The sequence below is a fragment of the Nesoenas mayeri genome (assembly GCF_963082525.1).
Source record: "Nesoenas mayeri genome assembly, chromosome: 2".
Taxonomy (NCBI): domain Eukaryota; kingdom Metazoa; phylum Chordata; class Aves; order Columbiformes; family Columbidae; genus Nesoenas; species Nesoenas mayeri.
This window is the reverse complement of record NC_137543.1, coordinates 37,416,724-37,443,296: the sequence shown is the minus strand read 5'-3', so window position 1 is coordinate 37,443,296 and position 26,573 is coordinate 37,416,724. Positions and strand designations below refer to the sequence as shown.

General features: G+C 37.5%; 1 protein-coding gene across 1 annotated transcript; it reads right to left on the bottom strand.

Annotated features, from left to right (window-relative positions):
• Window positions 1-4,820: 4,820 nt before the first annotated feature.
• Window positions 4,821-26,573, bottom strand: MYBL1 (MYB proto-oncogene like 1; the record flags this gene model as incomplete). The annotated part of the gene is made up of 16 exons (XM_080340555.1): window positions 26,400-26,573; window positions 22,381-22,483; window positions 22,178-22,249; window positions 19,232-19,324; window positions 17,969-18,189; window positions 16,017-16,194; window positions 15,710-15,784; window positions 14,115-14,219; window positions 12,677-12,910; window positions 11,987-12,355; window positions 11,341-11,483; window positions 10,815-10,929; window positions 9,084-9,200; window positions 8,893-8,997; window positions 6,766-6,945; window positions 4,821-4,949 (listed from the first exon to the last, which is right to left on the bottom strand). The coding sequence occupies exons 1-16, from the start codon at window positions 26,417-26,419 to the stop codon at window positions 4,821-4,823; spliced, it is 2,259 nt and encodes a 752-aa protein (XP_080196681.1). The 5' UTR covers window positions 26,420-26,573.

Below are 26,573 nucleotides of genomic sequence, written 5' to 3'. Positions count from 1 at the left end.
TTAATGCCTACTGTAGTAAGGTCTTGATACCCTCACAAAACTGAGGAAATACTTCTTAACCTATGGGACAGACCATTTTAAATCAGAGCACACAATACACACTACTAAAGTTCTGTTGGTTGCACAACAACCAAATATCACTTTAACAAGGAGTAATTAAGATCAAGTAACTGGCCAACAGTCAGCAAGGAAGTAAGTGCTGTGTAAGAAGAATTCTACCAACCCAAGAGACAAAACACCCTTTCCCCTCAGTGTGACACAGGACGGCCACAGACATACATCCTGCCAGCCAGTACACAGCCCATTCCCATCTTGTATGTGCTAAGGCCATTAACATCTGTCTTCTCTGAAGTCAGAGGGTGTGACGACACAGACAGTCATAAGTCAGGTAAAGAATCCAGAAGACTCTCTAAAAATAAACCCAAATAACAACTCCAAATGTGTTTAAAACCAGCAGGTAGACAGAATTCCCTTTGCAATAGCAACTGTATCACTGGGGTCAGGCAGTCCAACAGCAGGCATCCTCAGAGGACTCCTTCCAGCTCTATAGTTCACAAAAACACACACAGCTATGAAGCAGAAGAGAAAATGAGATTAAAAAAGAAAACCAAAGCACCAACATAAGTTGATGCTGAAAAGTGCCATATTGCACATCTCTTACTCCAGATGCAAACAGAAGCTTCACTGTTGAGGTTTCTTCATCATCAATAAGGTGGAATACAGTGGATATGAGTATTCAGATTTTTACTTTATACAAAAATGCAAGATTATGTACGAATGTCCAAAGCTTACCTGTTCTTCCAACACATCAAGCTGGCACAACTACAAGGATCGCATTGTTCCCTTCAGCTGCAGGGCAAGAATCCAGCCCACTGCAGGGCTAAGCTGGCTGTCTCCAGGGGAAGCTACACAGACCAGCATGCTGCAGCTTCAAGAGGGACCAATCTTTTGGCTCAGCTGGCACAGAAACAGGAATCCACAGCTTCCTCATGAAAGTCAGCATTTAAGCCTGTAAAGCTTCAGCTTATCCAAGGTGAAGGAAAATTATTTAAAAAAAAAATTAAATTAGGTCTAGCATTCAAGACATTTGTGTATTTTCTGCTTAGGTACTGAACTTTAACTTTGTCACAGAACCAAATGCAAGAATCAATTCATTTCAGAATTTTTGTTGTTTGCATAGTGTTGGACCCTGGTCACAGGTGTGGTGCAACAGTGGTCAGTTAATATTCAGTGTTAAAACCCTTATTTCATGAAGCTTGATTCACTCACAGCCTTGCATCAGGTTTAGTTTGTTGCAACTCTACAGTAGAGTTACTCTCATGTAAAACCCGAATAGTAGTAGGAGCTGGGATTATTCTCACCAACCAATTCCTTAAACACCATTTCTTCCAAGTCAAAGCCAGGCCCATGAGTTCCAGAATCTTCATATAATCAAACTTAGGGCTGTAGTTCTTCCTGGATGTCCATCAGCTCTGCTTTCTCTCACTGAGCAAAGCTGATATAGAATAATGAACTAGTTGCATCATCAGAGACTTCACTTGCACCTGCGTGCACTTGGTCTGGATCTCAGACATGAGCAGCCAGCCGTGACAGGAACCGGTGCCCCACAGTCAGCCCACCTCACTTGTCCCAAGCGATGGAAATCTTCACACACGCAAACATGAGGAGATCTGCAGGATACGTACAGCAGTCTGGCTACAACAGCCAGAACCCCAGCGAAGCCCCTGTAGCAGTCAGTTTGCCAAGCTTAAACCTGGGTGATACAAGTGACTAGGACATATTTCTGAAGAACTGGCTTGTGTTAGCCCCTCTTGTCCCTTTCCTTCAACAGATTATCTTATTTTAATTGTTTGTCATTTAGATTTTGTTACAAAACTGGGAAAGGCAACAGATATTATCTATTGAACACCCATGTTTCTAGCAAAATGAGAGTTGAAGTCTAACACTTATCCAGGCAAACATACTAAAATATCACTTCTACCATACAAAAGAAAGAAACATAAAAAAGCTTTCCACTAGCAACATTCTTCATCCCTCAAATTGTCTCCTATAGGTATAGGTGTTAAAGCTTTGAGAGTCAAATACAAGCTGTTAATCAAATAGAAGCCGGATGGGCTGAAGCAGGTGTTGTTGAAGGACTCCATCCCGCTGTGTGACCCACCCACTCCCACTCCTGCCGTTTGTGTCTGCCCACTCCAGAACAGGCACGTTTCCTGCAGTTTCACAGGCACACATGCATACATGTTCCTTCAAGGAGCAACAAGTGTTTAAGTTCTCAAATAAAACGCACTTACAGTAACCTGGTACATAGATGCTTTATTTCTGACATTAATATGGTCTGTATTGTATGTGAGATTCTCTTACATAAAGGAAAAGTTTGTAGTACAACAAAAACTAAGATAAACAAGGCATTTGTTGCACATTATGTCAAACCTTAAAACAAAAATATGGAGTAATATGTGTTTAGGTTTCATGCAAGTTTGGCAGCTGCATGTACAATCTACTTATAAACTGAAAGAAATGCAAATGCACACAACATTCAAAAAGTAACAAAGATGCCTGACATATGAAAGATTAAAACCTTTCAGCTAAAGCAACAAAGTAGGAGTTAACTAAACGATCCAACCAATACCAAAACAAATTAATACTACTTAGCACAAATCTATGCTTAAACTTGGTATAGGCAGTTCTGGTGATACCACTTCTACTGAAATGTATCATCCAGATTATAGATATTTATTCTCTCTCAACGTCTTATTTCATTTTTTTAGTGAATTAAATCCTGTCCCCAGTGTAAAGTGTTGTTGTTAAATCCATTCTGGTAACACACACCTAAATCTAGTACTGCCAAGCATTCCAATTGCCTCCTCTCAGTTTTCACAGGTGAGGAGTAATCCTGGCATGATGGGTATTTTCTGATCCCCTTGGCTTATATAGGATTCCCTCCCATAAAATTTTGATGTGAATTAAAAGCTGCTAAAAATGTTTATGCCTACTACTATCATAGCCAGGCAAATTATCAAATATCAAAAACTCTTAAAAATAAAGATTGTGTAAGCTTTGAGATGTTTAAAAAGGTTGAATAACCCATGACCTTCCTTGTGCCGCTCACCATGTGTTAAAATTATCCATTAATAAATTATTCTCTACCATCTTTGATATTAAAGTGATAGAAATACTTTCCACACCCTGCATAGTACTGGTTGATCTCATAAAGTTAACTAGAGAACCTGACCTCATTTTTGTAATTTTACATACAGTGCATATGATGCTCGCTCTTTCCATCTCTCATAGCAGCAAGCCGATTCTGCCACTATCTGTAGCAGCACACCCGGGAGTGGAGAGGAAGAGTGTCTGAATTATAAATAACTACAACTACAGTGTACAATTCTATTTACCTGTCAGTATTTGTTGATGGCACACCATTATAACTTGCTCGAAATTAACTACATCAAAATCTCTAGAACACAAGCAAACCAAAACATTCCTTCAGAAAAAAAAAAAATATATAAAATAAGTGCAAATACCTAAAATAGGCAACTAAAGCAACTGTTGTGACCTGTATACCTTTAAATAAGGACAAAGATTTTTCATAAATAAAAGAATGTTCTCTGTGCTCTTCAAATATTTAGTAAGTATATAATGGTCAAACTTAAGTGCAGATACAATTGGTTTGAGATCCAAGGTGCCAAGTTTCTTTTTTTTTTTTTAATAAAATATAAATATATATTTAAAATGCATTAGTTTTTAGTTCCTATGCAGGACAAAGTACTCCTGGGTCACATACAGGACCCCACCATTCCTTTCTAAATATATTTAAACAAGGTACACGAACAGTTGCTGTATAGTACAGGTATACCTTGTAATTATTTTGTAGACCAACATGATTTAAGGGTTATAGTGCAATCTCTTTGTAGATGTAACACACAGTATAGATTGGTACGCTTCACCACTGTAATTCTTCTGCTACTCCATGCTTTAAACTTGTCCTTTTTTCATTTTAGCTGTTTTAACAGGAAACAACATTGGCTTCTAGACAACCTGCATACATATAAATATCTACATTTAAGCTTTAAAATGAAAATAAATTATAAAAACAGACTCCTTTCCAATTTACAAAATTTTCCCTGTTCCTACATACTGTACAATACATTCAACAATCATCTCATTTTGAGATTTCTGAAGAAAATACTGATGCTTTACACTAAAACCTAATTCACCCCCCTCTGCCTACTTCTAGTACCATTTGCAAATAAATATATTTAACACTGTAGTTAATTTCATTGTTTTGCAGCATACCAAAAAATTAGTAGTGCAACTTTCTATCCTTCCTTTGTACTCCTTTCCATTGTGTTTCTTTATATACTAGGAAAATGCTACATAAGCAAAAGCACATTCAGTCATGTATGTTGCTCATTTGGAAACCAGTAACAACCTATGAACCTACTCTATATTGAAAATGCACTAACAGAAAAAAGCAATGCAAGTCAAAAGAATAAATATGAAAAATAGACCTAAAAACTGTATGTTGTCAGTACTGCAATGTATTTTACCATTCTTTATCATATTTTAGGGTGTTGCTTTTTTAATATTTAAGAAATTCATTGCAGAACTCTGTACTATCCCTTTGTAGAGAGTCTGAGAGTTTCATGTCTGTTCATTGTCAGTCAAAAGAAGAAAGGAAGCTTTAAGGTAGCTTTAAGGTTTCCCTTGGCAGGCTGTCTCAAAGTAAAGACTTAATTCACAAGTATTGTGCTGAAATCGCCTTCAACATTGTGTCAGCTTCAATGGAAGGAGATGGTTGTCAGTTGCAGTGACCGTCACAGTATCAGAGCCCTTGAAGTGCTGTTGGTAGCTGTGTATGTGCTCAGATATCTTCTTGCTTGCTCAGTCATGATAAGCTGGTCTTCTGTTTTTCCGTAAACGACTGCCTCCCATTCACAATTTGACTGCATAAAACAAAATTCAGTTCAAAAGGTTCTTTTAACTAAATACAATATTTGAGCGATTCTCATCCAGCCTTTCAGAATAATAATAAATTATCAAAGTCTAGCAATACTGTATTTCCTGAGAAGGATTCAGTTCTACAATACAATACCTAAAACCTGTGACAAAGTTCCCTCTCCATCCCTTAATCCCGTCCCCCAGCAGTGCATCTGTGTTACGCTTTAAGTTCTAACACACAAAGTGAAAAACACTCTTGAGACTAGTTCAACAATTGATACATAAAGGGAAAGTTAATTAAGTCATCTTCTCTTTGGCTATCTTCCCCTTTAAATGTGCTATGTTCAAGAAGCAGAAAAATACATTATTGACAGCTGTCTGGAAACACCAAGAAAGGCAAAGTGGTTTGGCAGCTGAAAAAGAATATTGTGAGGGACTTCACTGAACCAAAGTGGCAGCTGTGGAAGAACGGGCAGATGTTTTGGAAATATATTACAAATGGCAAAGGAATTAGAAATAAAAATGAATGGAAGAATAATTAAGCCACTAGTCCTGCTTCTTCCATGAAGCAAACCCTGCACATTTACATGATTTATTGAAACTCCAGTTGATTTGCAGCAGCTCTAAATTGGACCTGACACTAGCAGATTGGAGCATAATGAAGAATGCAAGATTCTTTCCCTCCCACATGGAGCTAGAAACGGATGCAAAGGATCACTTCCACACAGAGATGCACAGTGGAAGTTTGCCATTTGAGTTTCTCTATAAATTTAGCAGGACTTGATTCATGGAAGGCATTTGCAGTTAGAGAGGCCACTAAACTAAGAGGGAATTTCTCAGGGGAAAGAGCAAAAGATAAAGATGGTTCAATGAGAATATTTGTGAGTATAGTATGACTAAGCTCCCCTTTAAAGTATTCTTAAGATCATAGTTCTGGGCCAGATTGATACATTCACCTTTGTTCCAATTCACAGCACTTAATTATTTTTTTTGAATACTACAATTAAATGAGGTTTGTTCTTTCTTCTCGTAAGAAAGGATCAGAAAGTAATACTGTTGCCTCTGAACTTCAAAACACATCATCATTAAAGCAGTTAAGTGGGACATGGAAAATCAGGCTCCAGGTGCCCTGCCTGTTTTTTTGTTTTTGTTTTTGTTTTTGTTTTAATAATTAATGCAAAGCTGTAGATGTTCTCAGAAGACACAAAAACTTTATACATGAACTCCCTATGGGGCAAACTGGAACAGGTACCAAGTCAGGCCAAAGAGAATCTCTCCCTAAACCTGGTGGTCAAGACACTCAGAAAGAAAACTAGGTTCCACAGTTTTAACCGTATGGAAAATATACAGATGTACAAGAACAGGCATGTTACAAGAACAATTACCAAACAGAGCCTGTGGATGACCTCTGCTTAATGAATCCCACTGGGCTTATTATGAAGTAAGCACCAGCGAAATTTGAGAAACTTAATTGCTATAGAGGTTTAGTTTGCTACAAGTCAGGTTTTCTTACTGCTAGATTTCGGTACCCAAACCTGTTTCATAGGTCTACCCTACCCTGTTTGGTTTCTTTTGTTTTTCTTCCACATTTAAATCTTAGAGGCCACTCAGTGAAACATCAGGGTTGTATTTAAAGAACTTAGCTATGAATGAACACTTGGTGGACAAATGACCAGCTTAGAAGAAATAAGCATCATGGACACTCTGACCAAAACTAGATCACCAAATCAAACAATTCTAGACATTAGTACAAGACAGAAACCAAAAAGAAATTCTTTGTTAATCTGCTAACAAATCTAACAGAATTCTTTGCATCCAGACCTGAAGAGCCTTCTCCATTTTGACATTTTTTGAAGCACATGCATTCAGTTTCTTCTTAATTACTGCATTTGATTTGTTTGCTGGATCTGTATCCTGGTTTTCTGATGTCAGGTTACATCTGTTGTCATGTATTTCCAACAACGGTAGCATTAATAAAGATGTGGTATATGCATTTTCTGACTATTGACAAAAAAGAGGGTAGGGAACAGGAATAATAATTAGTATTTAATTTTTTAAAACTCTTCAAGTGATCAGAGAAAAATGCAAACAAAGCAAATAGTAGCAGAAAAAAACCCTAGGGAAGAATCTGAAAAGAAAAAGTAATGAACAGTGTACGAAGAACTAGCCTGGTCTATACTGGGATTCATAGTCAATACTGAGCACAGTGAAACAAGCAGCTGTTTGCATGATGTGGGTATTACTGAGAAGCAAGTTTCTTTTATACAAAGCCAGGCCACAGCTGATTACATTTGTTAAGAACAAGACTTTATCAAGTGGCAACTACAGAACAGTTTTAAAGAAATAGGCTTGCAATTCACTTCTATAACAGCACAAGCCTCATGAAAGTAAGCACAAGGAGACAGGAGTAACAAAATTAAGATCACTTCAGTATCAGGGGGAGGAACTGCTTTAAGAACTGAAATAAACACTGAATTGATCACTCCAGAAGAGTTTTATATGCTGATAATGTTTATAGAAACAAAAAGAAATTAATCCAGCTTCACTATAGCAAAGTAGAAGAAAGGTATATAGCAATTTTAGAGAGCAAAATTAGATGAGTAACAGCAGCATATGTACTTGCTTCCTTACAAAAACACCCCACTACATTGTGTTGAACTGCCTTTACATACTTATTCTACCTGGGACCTTACTCCTAATTTACCACCACATGGACACACAATTTCTACTCAAGGACTGGTACATTTTTCATTTTTAAATCAGACACTACCACTATGTCTCTTGCCAAGAGGCAATGTTCCTGTTGCACCAGCATCCCTCGTTAAAATGGAGGAAAAGCACTTTTTTTCCCACTCCACTACCTTCAGTGTACCACAAGGCTACGGACAGTGTATCTTGACTTTGGTTTAATCAACTGAACATCAGTGACGCACAATATACCATGTCATAACAAGACATTATCAAGAGAATACTGGGCATTTTGTGTCTGTTTTGAATGGCTGCAGCAATGCTGCTCCTCATGAGACAGACATGTTCTTGGAGAAGTGGGGAGATTCCATGAGGTGGCAGAGAGTTAGGCTTGGCATGGAGTCTAGGAGGCGTTGAAGGGAATTTAGAAAAACAGCTACAATAAACAGAAAGGGGTATGACTTAATCACCTGTTCTTTTTAAGGATTTTGGCTCCTGTGTCTTGAATATAGCTTTATACCTGATCGAGAGTCACAGACATTTGCTCTTTCAGAATTAAACACGTACATATATCATTTTAAGAACCAGATTAGAATAAAGTTTTCCTGAAAACGACAAGACTAAAGATTAACCAATACAATCATTCAACTGGAAAAATATTGGGAATGAAGGACCAAAACAGCCCCATCTCTGAGCTCTCAATGTCTTGGTTTTTGAGGCAGAAGTATTCAAATTCCTTCAGGCCGAGGAAGGCCACAAACCTCAACTTCTACATGCTTGCTTTTTCTTAAAGTATTTCCCTACTATGTGAAGCAGGAAAAGGGAAAACATGCTGCCCAATATGCAATTAGGTATCTTCAAAACGCACCTGCCAGACTGTCAAACATGCAAAACACCAGGGCAAATGCCATCTTCCTGGTGTATTATAGAGAACTTCAGCGTGCCATTATATGCTAAAGTTTACAGGTAATCAGCATGGAAGCAGCTTTGCTATAACAGCAAATCTGCAAAGCATCCACATTACTTTACCAGTCCTGCTCTGAAGGCTTGAAAGGAAGAATTCATGCATGAATTCAAGCCCAATATTCAAGTATTGCTTAAGCACTTAAAGTAGAATTTTAAACTGAGGATGATTTTCACTTTCTAGATTTATTAATCTAGCTTCAATCCAAGCATTTTATTTGCATTGATAGAGTGAAAGATGCTCACTTCTATATTAATATTGCTCCCAGTGATGCTCTTAAGTAGTTTAATACTTACCTGTACATCTAAAGTATTATCTTCTGTGAAGACCTGGGCACCAACCTCTTCTTTTTCCCATGGATCTAGGACCAGTGATTTTCTGACTTTTTTAGAAGTGCTGTGCTGCAATGAACATTTTGCAGAGAAAAATTGTAAAATATTATTTAAAAGCAGTTATTTCCTATTTGAAATTATTATTGTAATGTTACCTCCTGCTTGCAGCTTTTATACACAGTGTCATCTTCCTCCTTGAGAAATATATCTGTTCCAGTTTCCTCTTTCAAAACTTCCCTAATGTCTTCCTCCAAGAAGGCAAGTGGTTGTGACTGAGTTAATTAAAATTGGAGGAGAAAATACAGGAAGTCTATTAGTTGCTAGTTTTTGCCATATTCTACTTTCAGCTAAGGTAGGACAGAAAAGAGATCTTGCAAAATATAGCAACAGATAAAAGGATTTAAGCTATTGTAGTTAACAACTACAGATCAACATTTCAAGGGTATGAGATTTTTTAACTCATCTTACTCCAGATTATTTCTAGACAGATAAAATATATACATGCACACAGAGCTTAAAAAAATGCAAGGCAGCATTGAAAAAGACATGCAACCTACTTGTTTTTATTCATTAGCCATGATTATCCACTGGCAAAAGGGATAGAAATACTTTATATGTACTAAACACATACATGTATATGTACATGCATACAAACATACTAAAAACCTGTACTATAAAAGTATGACTGTTGTTGGGAAAGGAATTTATATCAATCTTAACGCAAGTCTTTGAATAAGACATTGATAGTCCTAAGTACAGTACCGAATTTCACAGAAGCCATACAGATGGCTCCTTTGTGTACCAACAGGAGAAGAATTCCCCTAAGCCCTCAAAATTTGATTTTGAACAGGAGGTTAATAGTGGACAGAAACAGGAATGCCAAACCACTCCATTTGCATAGTGAGAGACTGTGAATCCATAGGGTAACACAGATGGTGCCAAGCCCTGTGGCAAAGTCTGAGCTACCTTCTGTGTTTGCAGAAAAGAAGTAGTCAATATATATTGGCTGGAATTTGTTCAGAACTTGAAAAGCATATGTCTACTGAATTCCAAAAGTTATTACGCATTAACATACCTTAGCTAGGCTAGGAAGAGAGCAAAAATTAAATTCAGTTGGAACAAACAAACAAGTAACATAATCCATAGTCAACCCAAAAAAAGCCTCCTGTGACAGCCAGAAGAATCAGATGAATCATCAATTGGTATATTAACATTTTGGTTTTCAGGATTAAAAAAAAAATTGTAGATTTCATTCAAATAAACCCCTACGAAGGATAAAACACTTCCAAATCTTTGCATCAGAAAAATGCTCAGAATACTACCATGCTGGGGTAAACACCTAGTTTCAGTCTTAGCAGTGTAGAGGAACCAAAACCAGAAAACAACTTGGTTCCTACATAGTCCAGAGGATTCAAAGAATGCTGTTTTTCAAGTCAAATGTGAAAGCTGCTTAAAATGACAAAGTTTGTCACATTTGTGTGCACTAGTTTGCTCTTACTAGATTATCCAGTTGGAGGACCCAGCCCCATTCAGTCTCTGACTTTTTCTTTTGAGAAAACATAATGCTGAAATATTAATATCTCAGACAATGATGTTACCACCTTGTAAGAGGTCCAGTGTTAGCAAGGCTACACAAATTTAAAACAACTCACAAATGCAGAATCAACATGTTTGAGATTACTATGCATCAAATGGTTATATGTGCTGAATAGCATTTGAAAAAGGCAATGCCTCTGTACTACACTGAAGGATTCTAGTTTAACATACAAAATCTGAATCATTTTTATTCACATTACAGCTATTCTCTAGGATTATATGGAATATCTCAAAAGCAAGAGTGTATTTAGACTTTAACAAAGAAGAAAATAAACAATGTTATCACATACCGTAAGTTTGAGGGGACCATACTTCTTTTCCTGAGCAGCCAAAGCATTTTTAAAAGGAGTTGGAGTCCTTGGTGTTGAGCCCAAAAGAGATCTTCTAATTGTGGGAGTTCTAAAACTATTCAAGCATAGAAAATTGTTCACACATGCATTTTAATATTTTACTCTATCAACAGTAATGTAATAAAATGAGTCTAAGAAACATTTGAATATACCTTATTTTACACAACAGATATCGCCACCATGAATCTGAAGGTATTAAGATCACCACAGCATTACCCCAAATATATTAAACTTTAACTGGATTTTGTTCAGCATTTTAAAAAAGGAAAAAAATTAACTGAGTACAAGTCACTTTCTTTTAAGTTAAAAACAGAAAGCTGCTTTGTTTGTACACAAGTATTTAGATGCTGGAGAGTAAAACTCATCCACGGTATGCATACAGGTAGACTAATTTTTCAATGTTTGGATTTATTTTTTTTTTTATTATTAAAGCAACACTACCAGATATTTAATGTAATAATCCTACCCCACATTTTCCTTTTGATCTTTTGGTGTCATTTCCTTGTGTAGGGGAGTCGTAATAAGAACTTTCTGCCCACAGATTGGAGTCGAAGTAAATGCAGGATTTTCAAGGTTAAATTGTTCATTTCCGGAGCAAGTGTTGAAAAACTAAGCATGAGGAAAAAAAAAAAAAACCAACACAAAAACCAACAAATCTAAGAAACCTTAAAGTACAAAAACTTGCCACAGTACTGAGCAGTAAAAAAAGTTATACGTATATATCTGAAGGGCTTTTACTGACAAACCCCAGTAATCTATTCTTGACTTATACTCCAATACATTTGTGATATTTATCACTGAAACCTTTTTACCTTAAAATCCCTACTGCTAAATTAGACCACAGAGACAATGGGTCTCTATCAACAATTATTTGCATGAGAAAGCATGAACTGGGACGTAAGTTGCCACGCCCTTCCCTCCCAGTTAGTATCCAAAACAGAGGAAATAGGTTATTTAACAATTTATTTTTAATATATCTACCCTTATGCAGATGTTTAAAAAATCTTCTGGACATATTTGTTTAGGCTATAATGTATGACTAGGGATGGAAGCACTCATAATTTATAATCCACCCAATGCAGTCTTCATAGTTTAGCCATATTTAAACTCACCTGTGATGGAGAAAATGGTAGTGTTTTCACTGGGGTATGCTTTAGTGCAACATTGATGGCATCATTACACAAGCCATCATTCAGTTCATTAACTGGCGACTGCCCAACACGCAATCTCTTTTTCTTTCTTAGGATAGTTGGTGGAGTGCTGAATTTAGTTACGTTTGAGGTTGTTGGAAAAACTGCTTCTTCCTCGGCACTGATGCTACTGTGTTTTTGGCCATCGAGCACAACGCTGACATTATACGGGCACTCAGCAGCCCCTTCGTCATGTTGAATCCGCATTAGTTTTACTGGAGCTGGCTTGACAGGAGATGCAACTGCCTCTGAAAGCTCAAAACTGGTGACATCACTCCATGCTACAGGATCCTATGAGGCAAGATGCAACACACTCAAACACTAGCCGGCTTACCCAAGATCATTTCACAACATCCAAGCCAATCTAACAGCTCTCTACCTCCAGAAGCCATATGTTGAATTAATCTCCCTATATCTTTCATGCAATCCTAAAACACTGAATATTTTAAAACTCAGTTATTTTAAAACAGGCAATAAACCAACTCACTCAATATGGGTGAAACTACAGACAAGTACAGAATAAGGTGATTTTAATAATATTTTGCACATATTGCATAAATTTATGTTCCTAAATAAACTTTTTTTTTTTTTTTAGAATAAATACAGACTTACAGATTCAATAAGCTCTAGTGTCTCTGCAAATTCTGGAATAGTTTGTAGAGATGATAGTACTGTATTTGCTTCCACAGCCAAATACTTAGGTGGTGAATTTTGCTGAACAGATGTGCCATGGGTCTCATCCATGCTGTAGAATTCACTTGTTTGTTCCCCAAGGCTATTTAGTGCATTAGACACACAATCTTCTGTGGCAAAACTTCCAGGCCAACAAGGTAAGTTTGCAGCTTGCTATAAGGTATGAAAAAACATATTTATGTTATTCAACCTAGAAGCTGAAAAGAGTCAATTATGTGACCATGGGGAAGAAAAAAAAAAAAGGTAGCAGGTGGAAAGACTAAGCATAACTATTAATTTTTGCTTTTTCAAATCCTAACTACTTATTTGCATTAATGCAGTTAGTCTTCTCCTTACATTAACATACTCAAAATTCTGGAATTGTGTAAAATTTTTATCTTACCTCTCATTCATATCTTACACACGCTTATAACTTAGATAATTTTGAGTTGTATTGGATACCATCTCTGATCCAAGTTTCCTGTGTTCCTGAATATCAGTACATTACAAAGTCATCTTCACTACAGAACACAGGTACATTTGAAGACTAGAAACTGTTTCTAGAAAGTTTGATCTGATTTTTTTTTAATGCAGATTCTGCATTGATAGTTTACTTGACTTCTAAATGCTTATCCTATTTTAGTACACTGTTTAGTACTCAAGAAACAGATTTTAATTTCCACTCAAAATTGAAAAGCAAAGCAGATTCCACTAGATAAACAGAGCATTGCACTGTTTCAAGAGAATGCTACCAACAGCCCCATCACAGAAAACTGGAAGTTCACCTGTAATCTAAATTAGTGATCAATATGGTTTGGTTGATTAGGTATCTGGTTAGTTGTCTGATGTTCACAGCCCTTTGTTCATGAGGAAATAAGTGACTGTCATCTGCAAGTTTCCTTCATTCCACTTTACAGTGCAAATTTATATACTGTTTGTCATGTCCAAATGAGGATATTAAGTATTGCAAGCACTCGCAAAAAGTTTCATAAAAATATAATCTACAGGATGTTTTGAAATCAAATAGGGCAAAAACTATGTATTTTTCTCATTTCTCTGTTGAACAGATGATCAGCATTGCTGATCTGTAAAACTGAATGGCAGTGATATCAACAAATGTGCTACTTTGTGAAGACTATTAAAATGATAGGTTTTAGGAACTGCCAAATCGAAGGTCATATTTCTGCTGTTTTCACTAAAAATAATTTGCCTCAATTCTAATATGTAGATTGTGTTTTACAACCCAACAGCCATAGGTTTGATTTTAGAAAGTCAGGTGAAAAAAACACCACACAAAACCAAACATCCACTTCTAAATTGCTGAGGATCAGTCTCAGTAAAGCATATCCAAATATTTACAGAGATCTACAGTCCTTACAGAAGACACTCTCTTTCTTCTGATTTCATTCTCTGCTGACATCAGCAGCAACTCAAGTTCCTTTATTTTCTGCTCTTTATCAGGATCATCATCAATAAATGACTGCTGAAAAAAATTAAGAAAGAAGACATTACTATTTTCCACTTCTATCACCCCTCCACAGTAAAGATTCTACATTATAATATAGCTACATTTTGAACAGAAATCCACACCAAGTGGGAACAGAGCTGTTCAAGATGTATCTTATTTTGTAAAACAGTGGCCACAAGTGAAACATCTCCAGCCATTACCAGGAGATGGATCCAATGTTAAAGTGGTAAACAAGCTAATATTTTACCAGGTTTCTAGTATGGCCCATAATTGCTCAGTACACTATAGCACTTTTTAACCAAAAGTCACTCAGTTCTGTCTTTAACAGAAGCAACAATGTTGGCACCTTGCTAGATGCGTTTGTGTTTTCACGTGTTCTCTAGAATTTTGAGTTATTTATCCCTCCTAAGTGTGCAAAAAAAGTGTTCCAAATCAGCATTTGCTGACAGTGTCTACAGAAGCAATTCTACCACTACTAACAGAAAAGAAAATTAACTACTGGCTTTGGTTTAACCTCCTTAAAACTTTTTATTATTGTTATAAATATAGGTGAGGGCATATGCCACGAGTTTCAAAACTAGTTATACTCCTCAACTTAGGGAGGACTTCGAGGAGCAGAAAGTATCTTATACTTTTCTGTATAGGGCAATCCTGAGTGCCAAAGGCCATGCAAGGCTTTGTTATGATTTGTATTCTTATACTGAGATCAGGGAAGAAAATGCAACATCAAACAGATGACCCACACAGGGAAACTTAAGTTTAGGAACAGAGTTCTGCAGAGTGCCTCTAGCACATCTAGCACAAACAAAATAGGTGTCAAAATAATTTTTTTTACTAATTTCAAATTCACAATAAGTATTCCAGGAAGTCATATTACAAACCAAGAGCTACATTCAGTCTGCAACACAAGAAGAATTCCAGATATATTCTAAGTGAGCCCAAAGGAGCAAAAGAAAATAAACATATCCATTTTTTGTTTGTTTGTTTTAAAGTTTCTCCATACTTCAGCATTTAGCATGTTCCAAAAAAGCATCTTCAACTGATTGACAGATGTTTATCAGCCAGAAAAAACTAGAACCTCTCGAGAACAAAAAAGCACACCCATAAGTATCAGTCACAAAAGTTATTTGAACAGAGTATTTCAGATAGGGTTATATTTATTACATATATAAAGTAGTAAAATCTTGTATTTAAATTTCTCAGAAGCTAGGTAATACTAATAGGTCACAATTTTAACCTAAAGATTTAACTAGCAGTCTATGTTTTAAGCCATGTTTCCATCAGAAATAAGGACAATATTTTGTTTCTGGGATGTATGAAGACAGCTCCTTTCCTCCTACCTAGACCCATTAAGCTAGCAAGCCTGCTTACAGAGGAACACTTCCAGGAATTCAGGCAAATGATAAAGACTTAGAGATTTTGAAGTTACAGGTTTTTAAACTCTTCGTTCTACAGCATAATACACAGTACATTATCTTCATTTACAATGCTGGTTAACAATTTACCTGAACTAAGTTGGAAGAAGCTGAAACATGTTCTAAATAGCTGCCTTCTGGTGAGGCATACTGGTATGCTGGAATCTAAAAAGACATAAATCATTTTACAAACCCTAAAGAAAATGAGACTATAAAATGATCACTAGTTGATCATACATAAACTATTTATTATGGTTTACAAATTCTCAGTTACCATAAAAATCACAAAAATACTCAAGAGATCTTCATTCTTTCAGATTTGTTTCTCAGTACAAACCAAATAAATTATTTGAAACTAGTAAACACTAGTTATTCTAAATTTTGAACTTACATGTGTCTGAACAGGTATGTAAAATTGATTCTGAGTGTGCAAGTGTTCCATAGTCAGACAAGGTTGGGGCTGAAGTTTGGATGAACTATCTCTTTCAGACTTTATACCATCTTGTAAATACCCTTCCTGTTCCACCTTTCTTCGCATTGTTGAATTCCAGTGATTTTTAATCGAATTATCAGTCCTAAAATGAAAATGTACAACAGTGACTCATTTCCACATCGCAGAGCTTAATATACAGCATGATTTAGAGGGTTTGTACAGTAGGTTCACCCAAAGCTGCAAATCCAGAAAGCTCCAGCATCTTGGACAGATTATCATCAGTGGGGTTTTGGCACAAAATAGCCAGAAAGCTATTTTTTTTTCAAAATGTCCTTCTACTAAACTTCAACTCCGCAGGAAATTAAAAGTGGCAAAAGAGAAAGCCTTGGTTCTGGCTATTATCATGTATGAGAACCCTTTTTCTTGGACACTTGGAACAACCATGTGTTCTCTGTCACTACACTATTTACCCCCCGCTACAAATTTGCAGAACATAAAGCTAAGACCATCACCCTAAGGGCACTGTGGGTAGTGTTTGCCACTGGCAGACATCTCTTTAACACAAGTGACAGCCTGCATTCCCAGCTCTGAGTTTGATGTGCAGCTTTGTGGAAGAATATCCCACTACCCCTTGGTGCCCTTCATCTTGTACGGGAAAGCAGGCCTGGCAGGAGACCAGTGTCCACTGTTACCCCCCTTGGACAGAAAACGCCTGCAATTTGACAAGCAGGCTGAAATCACTTTTAACACTAGACAAGCATTAAGGCAAGAGCAGAGTATTACAGAGAAGAGTATTACAGTCTGAAAATCTAGCAAAATTATTACTAGCTTTAGAGAGAGGTACATAGAAATAAAAACTGCTTGAAGGCCCATTCGTCATTTAAGCCTAACTCCAAGAAGTATTCCCTTTTTTCATCCCACTAGTGTCAGGCTCCTTACAAAACTTCTAAGTCTAGGATACAATCTTTAGCTCAGAGTCTCATCTTGGATTTATTTCAAGAAATAAGTTAGTGAATTAGAAATGCCTCTGTCCTTACAAACTCATCTTCTCCACTCTGAAATTCTATTAAGATGCAACCTATTTCCTTCTCATTCCTACAAAGGCTTTCCTGTGATTCATGGATTGTGTACTTTATTAAAACATCAAGTTTTTTTTAAACACACATGTCTAAGGACTCATTTTCCCAGCATTAAGAAGTCTGACGTTCCTTGGGCATAGCTAGACAGTCACCTTCTGAACACACAGATTGAATTCAGAGAGGGACAGTTTAACATTGAACTTCAATTAACAGTACAAGGTAAAAAATTTATTTCATTAAACTCTTTATACACTAGTATTTTGTTTTCCACAAGCATGTAGGTTGGCATTTACACTTGAAACAAAGATAATGAGAACAATGCATACAATTCATTCTTAACTTAGAGACTACATGGTAACCAACTACCTTTGCAATGCATGACTCCTAAGCCTGGACTTTCAAAGGTTACTAAGACTCTCTTTCGAGTGTTCTGTTTAACAAGAAGCGTTCTACAAAGAATATATTAAAAAAAAAAATCTGATCTAAAACCAAAAAGAAAGTCACTACCAACTGCATATTAATGAAGACACTTTGGTATCAAGTCACAGGATCCATACTTCCACTATTACTTGCAGTTACTCTTCTGCTCTACTACAGTTTTTTCTAAGTAATAGGAAGATTTTTGAAGGAACCTGCAGAGCATTAGAGGTCTTTATTGGTTTGATGGCTTTTTAAGAATACATAATCAAAGGCAAAAGATCTTCAAAATGTCAGTATCTATCAAGATAAAGATGTGACATAGGTTTCAACAGATGCTCTCTGACTAACAAATTACAATGGAAAGAGTTGTGCACTTTCAATATTCCAATATTTAACACAAATAGAGTTGAAAAGCACCTTCCAGGAAGAAGTTTTGCTATTTCAGCCCATCGGTTTCCCAAACGCTTGTGAGCTTCATAGATTATTCTGTCCTCTTCTTCTGTCCATGAAGACTTTTTTACCTCAGGATTGAGATGGTTATGCCATCTCTCTCTGCATTGCTTGCCTATTCTTCCTTTGAGGTGTTTTGCAATTAGAGACCAGCGCTTTGGACCATACTTCTGAACTAATTCAATAACCTGGAACACAGATGAAAGCACACTATAATTCCAAAACCTAATTTTCCTCATCAAAGATCAAGAACACTGATAAACTCACATTTTAGGACAGTATTCTAATAGTCAAGTTGATAAGATACTAGACCTACAGAATCAGACAGTGACTTGGACTTTTAAAAACAAGAAATCAAAACATTGCTTATTAACTCCAGATTCACCGTGTTTAGAATATAAGTATATACCAACAAAAACATAAATTGGCAACTTTCCTTTTGGTCACCCATTGCATAAGCTGACATTAGGAAAGACCAAAAAAGAAGCTGGTATAGATGCTTGGTTTGACATTCTTCAACAACATACATATGAGAAAAAACCCACACTTCTACTCCCAACCTTCATCCCATTTCTACATGTTTTTATACATTAGAAGATTTTTCTTAAAAGACTGATGAGAACTGTAAAATAATTGATTAGGAAGACCATATTCACAAATTGACAAATATTAGTTTTAAACATCTTAAACAGTTTTAAACAGGGGGAATAAGCAGTTGATTTGAAATAACATATGTGAGAGCTATACATGCACCTCCCTACAGGACAGGCCAGGTTTTGCAGGCAAAAAGCTGCAGTGTGGATTAACAGAAACAGGGAAAAGGAGTCTAAAACACCATTGCTAGCTTCTTTAACAGTAGAGTATGAAATCACTTCCCTTATTAACAACCTCTTTAAGTCTAGTGGGTTTGAGGAACAAAAGATGCAAATGAGACCTTTGATCTTTAGTGCTGTAAAGAGATCTCTACATGGTAAGCTAGAGTAGTTCAGTTAGCAATCTGAGCAAAGGGAAATTAAATGCTTGAGCAGATCAGACATTCCATTTACATAAGAGCAGCTGCATTTTTTTTTTTCTACATTACATTATGCTGTGTGAGAAATTATCTATGTCAGAAGATGCATCAGACATCACCTTTGTGGGGATGAAACCTACGAAAAAATACACATTCTTAGCAATCATATGCCAGTTTTATTACAGTAAAACAGTACAGTATCAATTAGTTTTTATTACCCTCTGATCTTCTTCTTTAGTCCAGGGACCTTTAATGAGTTCTGGGTTTAGTACCTTCTGCCATCGATGCTGGCACTGAAAATCTGAACGATTCTGAAATAGTTTTAGAAGACCAGTGTAGGTGTTAAACTCTTGAACACATAAAACTGTAGATATTAACTAGCCAGAATTATTAGCTTATTTCAAATTAAAATACTTATTCAGACCTTTGTTCTAACAGTTAAATTCTCCCTTATCATTTCTTCTTCCATTTGCTTACAAAAAACTCCAGAAAAAGCAGCCTCACAGAAAGTTCTAATTGACTTCAATGTTCTTACTTGATAATCAAATTCAGAACTTACTCTTCCTTAGAGAAAAACTTAGAATTATTTTTGTCCTCATTACTCCATACTTTCTTTGAACTTTATAGCATTGACATGCTTTTGACATTATCAATAACCTATATAAGGAAAGAAATTTATTTTTTCTTTCAAATAAAAGAATAAGCTTTTTTTGAAGTCTCGAATATAATTGCAGCTCTTTACTAGAGCATTAAAGAAAACTATATCAAGTTTAGCTAACACACACTAATTAAACAACAGTGCTTTTTCTGATCAGGACAGATGGTGCTTTTCTGAAGCTTCACGAAGGATCTTTTGAAATACTGTTCCCAGTTATGAAGGAGAAGTAAGCTTTCACTTTGCCTCCTAAAAACTGTCTGTATGAAAGTTTGGGATTCTCAGGGTAGTTGGTTCAGTCCTCAGAAATACACAGAGAAGAGCTTGTCACAGCATCGCATTCTAGTACACCTTTTATAACACTGGGACACAATGATTTACTTTCTTCAGTGTAAGCTGCTAGATAGCAGGTACTGATTTCAAGGTTTTGCTGGGCTTGTCTACCAAGTAATAGTGTTACTGCATTCAGATGAAGTTAAACAAGAAAAGTCTGCACGAACAGAAAAAACATCCAAAAAACACTGTTACATCTAAAATTACATTGATCACAGTACCTTCAAGTTAATCACAAGTAGACATTGTATAATTAAAAGCACACTAGAGTTTGTTACAAATCATCATTTCCTGGAGGCGATATGCTGTAAAATACAGACTCGATACAGGACAGCTGTTGCCATTTTCTATGAAATTTTTAAATTGTGGCCTTTTAGTGTTTTTACCTTTCAGACATTTCTCAAGTCATGACATATTTGGTATAGAAGAACAAAACAAATGATGGGAACAGTAAAATAGTTTCAGATAGCCTTAGCCACAATAAGTTGAAAGAGAACAGAAGCTGTGTTCCTTCTCCAGAGTTACTTTTAAGCCATCTTCACTTTTCTGGGCAGAATAGAGGGAGGGTTTACTTGTGCCCAGCCCAATAGTGAAATGGGGTTCTGAAAACACGGCAGTTTGAGTGTCTTTACATGTTAGCTACTCAAGATATGCTTGATTTTCCTACCAAAAGACAATCAGCAACAAGGTAAGTGCTAATTACAACAGCCTCTAATATTTGGCTTTGTAATTTGAACACTGCAGTAGGTCACCCAAAGAGGCTGTGCAGTCTCCATCAATAGAGATATTCAAAACCAAACTGGACACCGTCCCAGGCAGCCTGTTCCAGCTGCCCTTACTTGAACAGTGCACTCAGACTAGCTGATGTCAAGAGGTTCCTTCCAACACCAATGATCCTGCAATGAGCAGCCTGATCCTCCATGCATGTTTCCCATGATAGCTGGGGAGCCTCTTTTCAGCCTCACTTGGGCCTAGCTGAAAAATAGCTTTCTGTCTCCAGAAGCATTTGTCTTCAGCTGGAGAATGTTTTTATTAAACTGCCAGATTTGTTAAATGCAACTCCATACTACACCTGCAGATCAGTATCACCAAGCATTGCATTTTTAAACAGTTTTATACTAAAGCTTTTTTATATTATCTCTTACTCCTCTGCCATTCACCGGCTTTTGGAAGAGGATAATGCACATGTAAGGAATAAGGATTTGCTTATGCAGTCCTTAAATCTCAAAGCTTTGAGCTTGTTCCCTGATATTTATACTTTGCCACCTGTAAAAAAAATCAGAAGTACCACAGTTGCACAAATATGGTAAGAACAATGAAAAGTTACAGTTGTTGAGCATTTAGAATTCAAGTCTATTTTTACCTAGTTACACAGGTATTTCAGACAACCATATCATCCCACTCAATATTATGAGAACCACTAAGGTGGAGGAAGGGGAGCGTAATTTTTTTTTATTTCTAACATTTGAGTATTCAATTCCACTTCTAGGTAGTGAGTTCAGCATTAGATCTTAGCCATGTTTATATAATAGGCATTTTAAAGCATTTAATCAGAAAAGAAACAATCATCATCAACTCTAGTTGTAGGTATTTTCTACCAGTGCAGCTCATACAGCTGAGGAGTTATGTAATGTCTGAACCAACAGCTCCTTTATTCATTCCACCTAATCACTGGAATAGAACAAGAAACTTTCTTAGAAACTTGCTAAGGTTCTATTTGTTGCAACAGAAGAGTGGAAAAAATTACATATTTTAGCGAAGCACATATGACTGTAAAACAAACAAACAAAACAACTGAAAACAACAACAACAAAGAGCCCAATGAACACCTCTCCTAACTGCTTCAAAAGCAACCCATGAACTGCAGATGTAACCACCACAAGTGGTACAATTAATAGAAAGCAGGAATACATTCCAGAATGAAAACAAATAGCAAATGTGGACAGAAGGCATTGATTATTTTTGGTCATTTCAGACCATCACATGAGCCTCAGTCTAAGGTGATAAGATTCTCCAAGGTTTAAGCTACATGTCAAGTCCAATTTACAAGCATCTTTCAAAATATTTTTTACTATTACACCTTTCCAAATTCTGTTTTACCTCATTTCTAAACTAGACATGACAAAAGTAAATAAATATTAAAAAGGAACTTAACTGAAACTGAGATTCAACTTACTTGTAGATGACTAGCAATGAAAGCCCAATCATCTGTACCATTTTGTTCCACCAGCTTCTTTAGCCTTTCATCCTGTTAAGACATAGCCAGCCAATAAATGTTACACACTATCCCAATACGATACTAAATAATACCATCTTTCATGTGCTACCAATATCATATAGGAATGCAACTAAAGCAAACAAAAAAAAAAAAAGTATTACCTCATCACGTGTCCATTTCACCCTGTTACATATCTTCTTCAAACCTTTTTGCTGTGGTACTTCATAGTCGTGATCCACATATTGAAGGTCATCATCTTCCTCACTGCAGAGTCCAACAGAAGAGTGAAATAGATAGAGTTTAAAATAACTCTGAATAACTTTTTTTGTAACTACTTGTATCTTTTTTCCAATTGTACATATTGTTCTAAAATGATATATGGAATTTGCATGAACATAAGATCTGCCTCCAGCAGTGGCCTACATTCACCATGTCAAAGGAACAGAATTAATTTTAATTTCAAGGCCATGTACTGGGACACAGATAGATAATTCATCCCAAATCAAGACTTAATTTGAAGCAAAAGCTATTGTTTAAGATCATGGTTTTGTAACAAATTTATGAATCTTTATTGTACACAGATGAGCTTGTGAGATAAAGTGGTTTTCTAGTCTGAAAAATACATTCATGTTCCACCTCTATAAGTCAAACAACAAATACAAGTGTGCCAAATAATTTAGTGCCAACTTGAGAACTTCACCGAGCTCCTGCCTTGAATAAAAGCGCCGCCTAAATGTTACAGGAATAAGATACAAATCTTCAAAAACAGACGTATTCCAGCAAGAAATGACTAGCAGATCAGTGCTGGGTCTGTAAGTTAAGAGTTGGAGGGGCGGGAAGGCAGGTAACCTCTGTGACTCCGTGTAGATCATACTCCATCTACTGGGGAAAATCGGACTGCACGGCCTTGACAAACCGCCTTACAAACCAGCACCACGGGGAAACGTTTCATGGAAATATCACTGCAACTTGTATGTCAGTGACTCATGGTCGACGGCATAAATTCAAACACGTGGAAACCTAGGCCCAACAACAAGATGAGCAGTTCCTCTGCATTAGTGATAGCAAAGACACAAAGAAAGGACTCCCACCCAAATACACATCTTTAATTAAAAGCAGTTTCACACTGCAGTCTTTACTTTTCTCCATTATCAGTATAAAGCAGGATATAAATATCATAAATTCATGTTCAAAACTATGTATTAGTTCTGTTTAGCCCTGAAAATTACTTCCTTTTTTCAACCAAAGATAAAAAACATCCTTTCCCAGTAATGGAATGAACCTGTGCTGGTGTCCTCAGAACCAATCAGATGTCAGATCTCTACATTATTTTCCAGAACATGCAAATTACCCACACAGCATGCTGATTAACCATGTATGTACATTTGTTATTTCCCATGAAGTATATCCTCTGTGGCTAACACAAATACATGGTCATACAAGAAGAGCACTACTTCACTGAAACCATTACTGCAAAACAGTATGTACCCAGCTCTTGCAGACCCAGTGCATTTCACATTGCTTTTACATCCTACAGCACATCTGGATTTGCTCCACTTCATGATGCAGTAGAAATAATAACACATTAACATACTAAAACTTTTTGGAGCCAGTGAAATACAAAGCAGTAAGCTTGTCTAAAGGTCAACAGCAAGTTCTTCACAGTACTTACAAAAAAAATGAGCTGCAAACACAATGATCATAAGAGTTTTGCATTAAGTGGCTTAGGACTTCAGAAAACAGGACTTAAACTCACAGTTAACCAAGAGTTCTCTCTTTTGCTCCTACCTCTTTTTTTTTTTTTTTTTGGTCTCTTATACACGGGTTCTCAGCACATTTCAGGAGTATATCTTGGTATTATAAGGAGTATATCTTGATATTATAACTCTACTTCATACCAAACAAGCCATACAATTTAATCTTGTGATTAAGCTGTTTATCAGCACAGGCTCCCTACTCACCCACTGCACACAGCACACTAGTTCAAGAACAGAGTCTTCAGCTATGTGAAGAGTAGTGGGGATTCTAAAAGAGAGGAAGTGCTCCATGTACACAGCAGTGATGCTGATGAGAGTGCAGGTACTAGACAACATCGGTCCTGGCCAGCAGCACTGGGTAAGAACCCTGCACCCAGAGCTCTCCAGTGGCACATGTGACCCATGGCCAAACCAGCACAGCCACCAGCCACCTCCATGCACTTCACAGGCACAAGGGCCAGCCGAGTAGGCAACAAGCTCTCTTGCACTTGATTCCACATGAATAACCGTCCAGTCTTTGGTCTTGTGTAGAATAGTACACCAGCAGACTATAAATTAAATACACGTGAGTGGCTGGGACTACTAACTTAAGTTTTTGATTAAAAAGAAAATATTTTCAAACATGTTGGGTTGTTATAGTTCATTTGTCAATTCTTCTACAGTTAGGAAATTGTGCTAAAATATTGCACAGCAGTGGAAAGTGGCCACCAAATTTCATCAAATAAGAAATCTGGAACAATAAAGGAAGTATTTCATTACTTCTGTGATAACTGTCTTTGTAATTCTGAGTAGACAATCATTAAAGGAAAAAATCAGGCTTCCAAAAAAAAAAAAAAAAAGGAGCAGTTTAATGAAATTAAGCTTAATCCTACTTGATGCAAAACAACTATACTTTCTCCGTATTTTGCAACTAGATTAACAATCCTGAAATCACCTTTAAGTAAACTCATAACTATAATGATTTCGTTTTGGAGATATCATCACCACACATTGACACAGCATTCATCTAGGGCAACTGATCTCTAACTAAATGTTCCCCCGCTATCTACAACCCATTATATTTTCAATTACAACATCAAAGCACTCCTTAGCCATGAGATATAATACAAGCTAAAGCTTTGCAAAGATGAAATTACTGTTTGCAATACCACAGATGAAAGTATCTTCAATTACAAAGTGCCGCTTCGGAGTAACAAGAAACATTCTCTCTGAGCTGATTCTTGCAGATAGGTAAGTATAGACAGCTCCAGCAGTCAGCCTCTGCAAGCAGAGCCCCTCAGTTAATTTTTGCTTCCTACATAAGAACCCCAAAGCATTGCTTTCTTGGTTTAGTTGCAGTTTTGCCGAAACAAACACACAAACAAAAATAACTCCTTCCATATCAGAGGAAAATCCAGAAGCAGTTTTAATATCCGTAACTGTGAAACCACCCCAAATTTCATGAAAACTTAAGTAGCCACAGTAAACCCCTGGTGTCATAGGTAACTCACACATCAAAAATTACTCACTGAGCATCCTTTCCTTTCTCAATCCTAATCCTTCTTTTACATTTCTTCATCACTTTCCAGAAACTGATTTACTATTTAGAACAAAAATAACCATAGCAGCAACAGTTCTCCAAGACGCACCTTCTGAATACAAAGTAAAGACACACCCATTTTCATATCAATAAAACAAAAGACGTATCTAAACCATATGGGGCTGCTGCTGAAGCTCTTGAGGAAGACACTTGCTCTCAGGAAGATTTCAGGCCAGATTACAGCATCCTCGATCAAAGAACATGCCAAATCAGGGAAAGTAGGTGCATTTAAGATATTGGAAGCATCAGCAAGGCTGAACATTAACAAAACAGCCCGAAACCTTACAGCAAGGCTGTGCCAAAGCCACTCGGGAGTAGAAAAGCAAGAAGCATTACTCCAGCAACAGGAAAAGTAACCAGCAGGAAAAGCTACGGCGGAGGCAATGCACTTATCACTGACAGGCTCAGTGGCCACAGAAAAGCAAAGCAGAGAGTTGCCTAGGTAAGCTACAACAACGATTGTCCGAGGGAAAGCACAGAAGTGAGAGCAGCTTCAAAGTCAGAGGCGAGATTTATACCGGAGCGCTGGAGCTCGCAAGCCGGAGGGCAGACAGATACCTGTGCGGGTGCCGGCCGAGGGAGGAATCAGAGGGCGGAGGGAGAGAGGGAGGGCGGTGGGCAGTGACACCCGAGGCCGAGGGCAGCGCCAGCACAGCTCGGCGGGGGGTGCGTGGCGGCGGGGCCGGGGCGGGGCGGGCCGGCGGCGGCACCTGGCAGGGATCCCGGGGCGCGGGGGGGAACCTGGGCGCGGGACAGCGGCGTGGGAGGCAGCGAGCGGCTGCTTGGGACGGGGCGGCGGGCAGAACGCGCAGAGATCCCGGCGCGGGCCCGCGGCCACACTCACCTGCGCAGTCTCTTCGCCATCCTCGGGGCGCACCATAAGGGGGAACCGCCACGGCAGCGGGGCGCAGCGCGGAGCCCTCGCCCGGGCTCCTTCTCTCACAGCCGGGCGGCGTGGCAGGGCGGGCGGGGGGCGGACAGGGGCACTGGCGTCTCGGGAAGGCTTGGGGCGGACAGG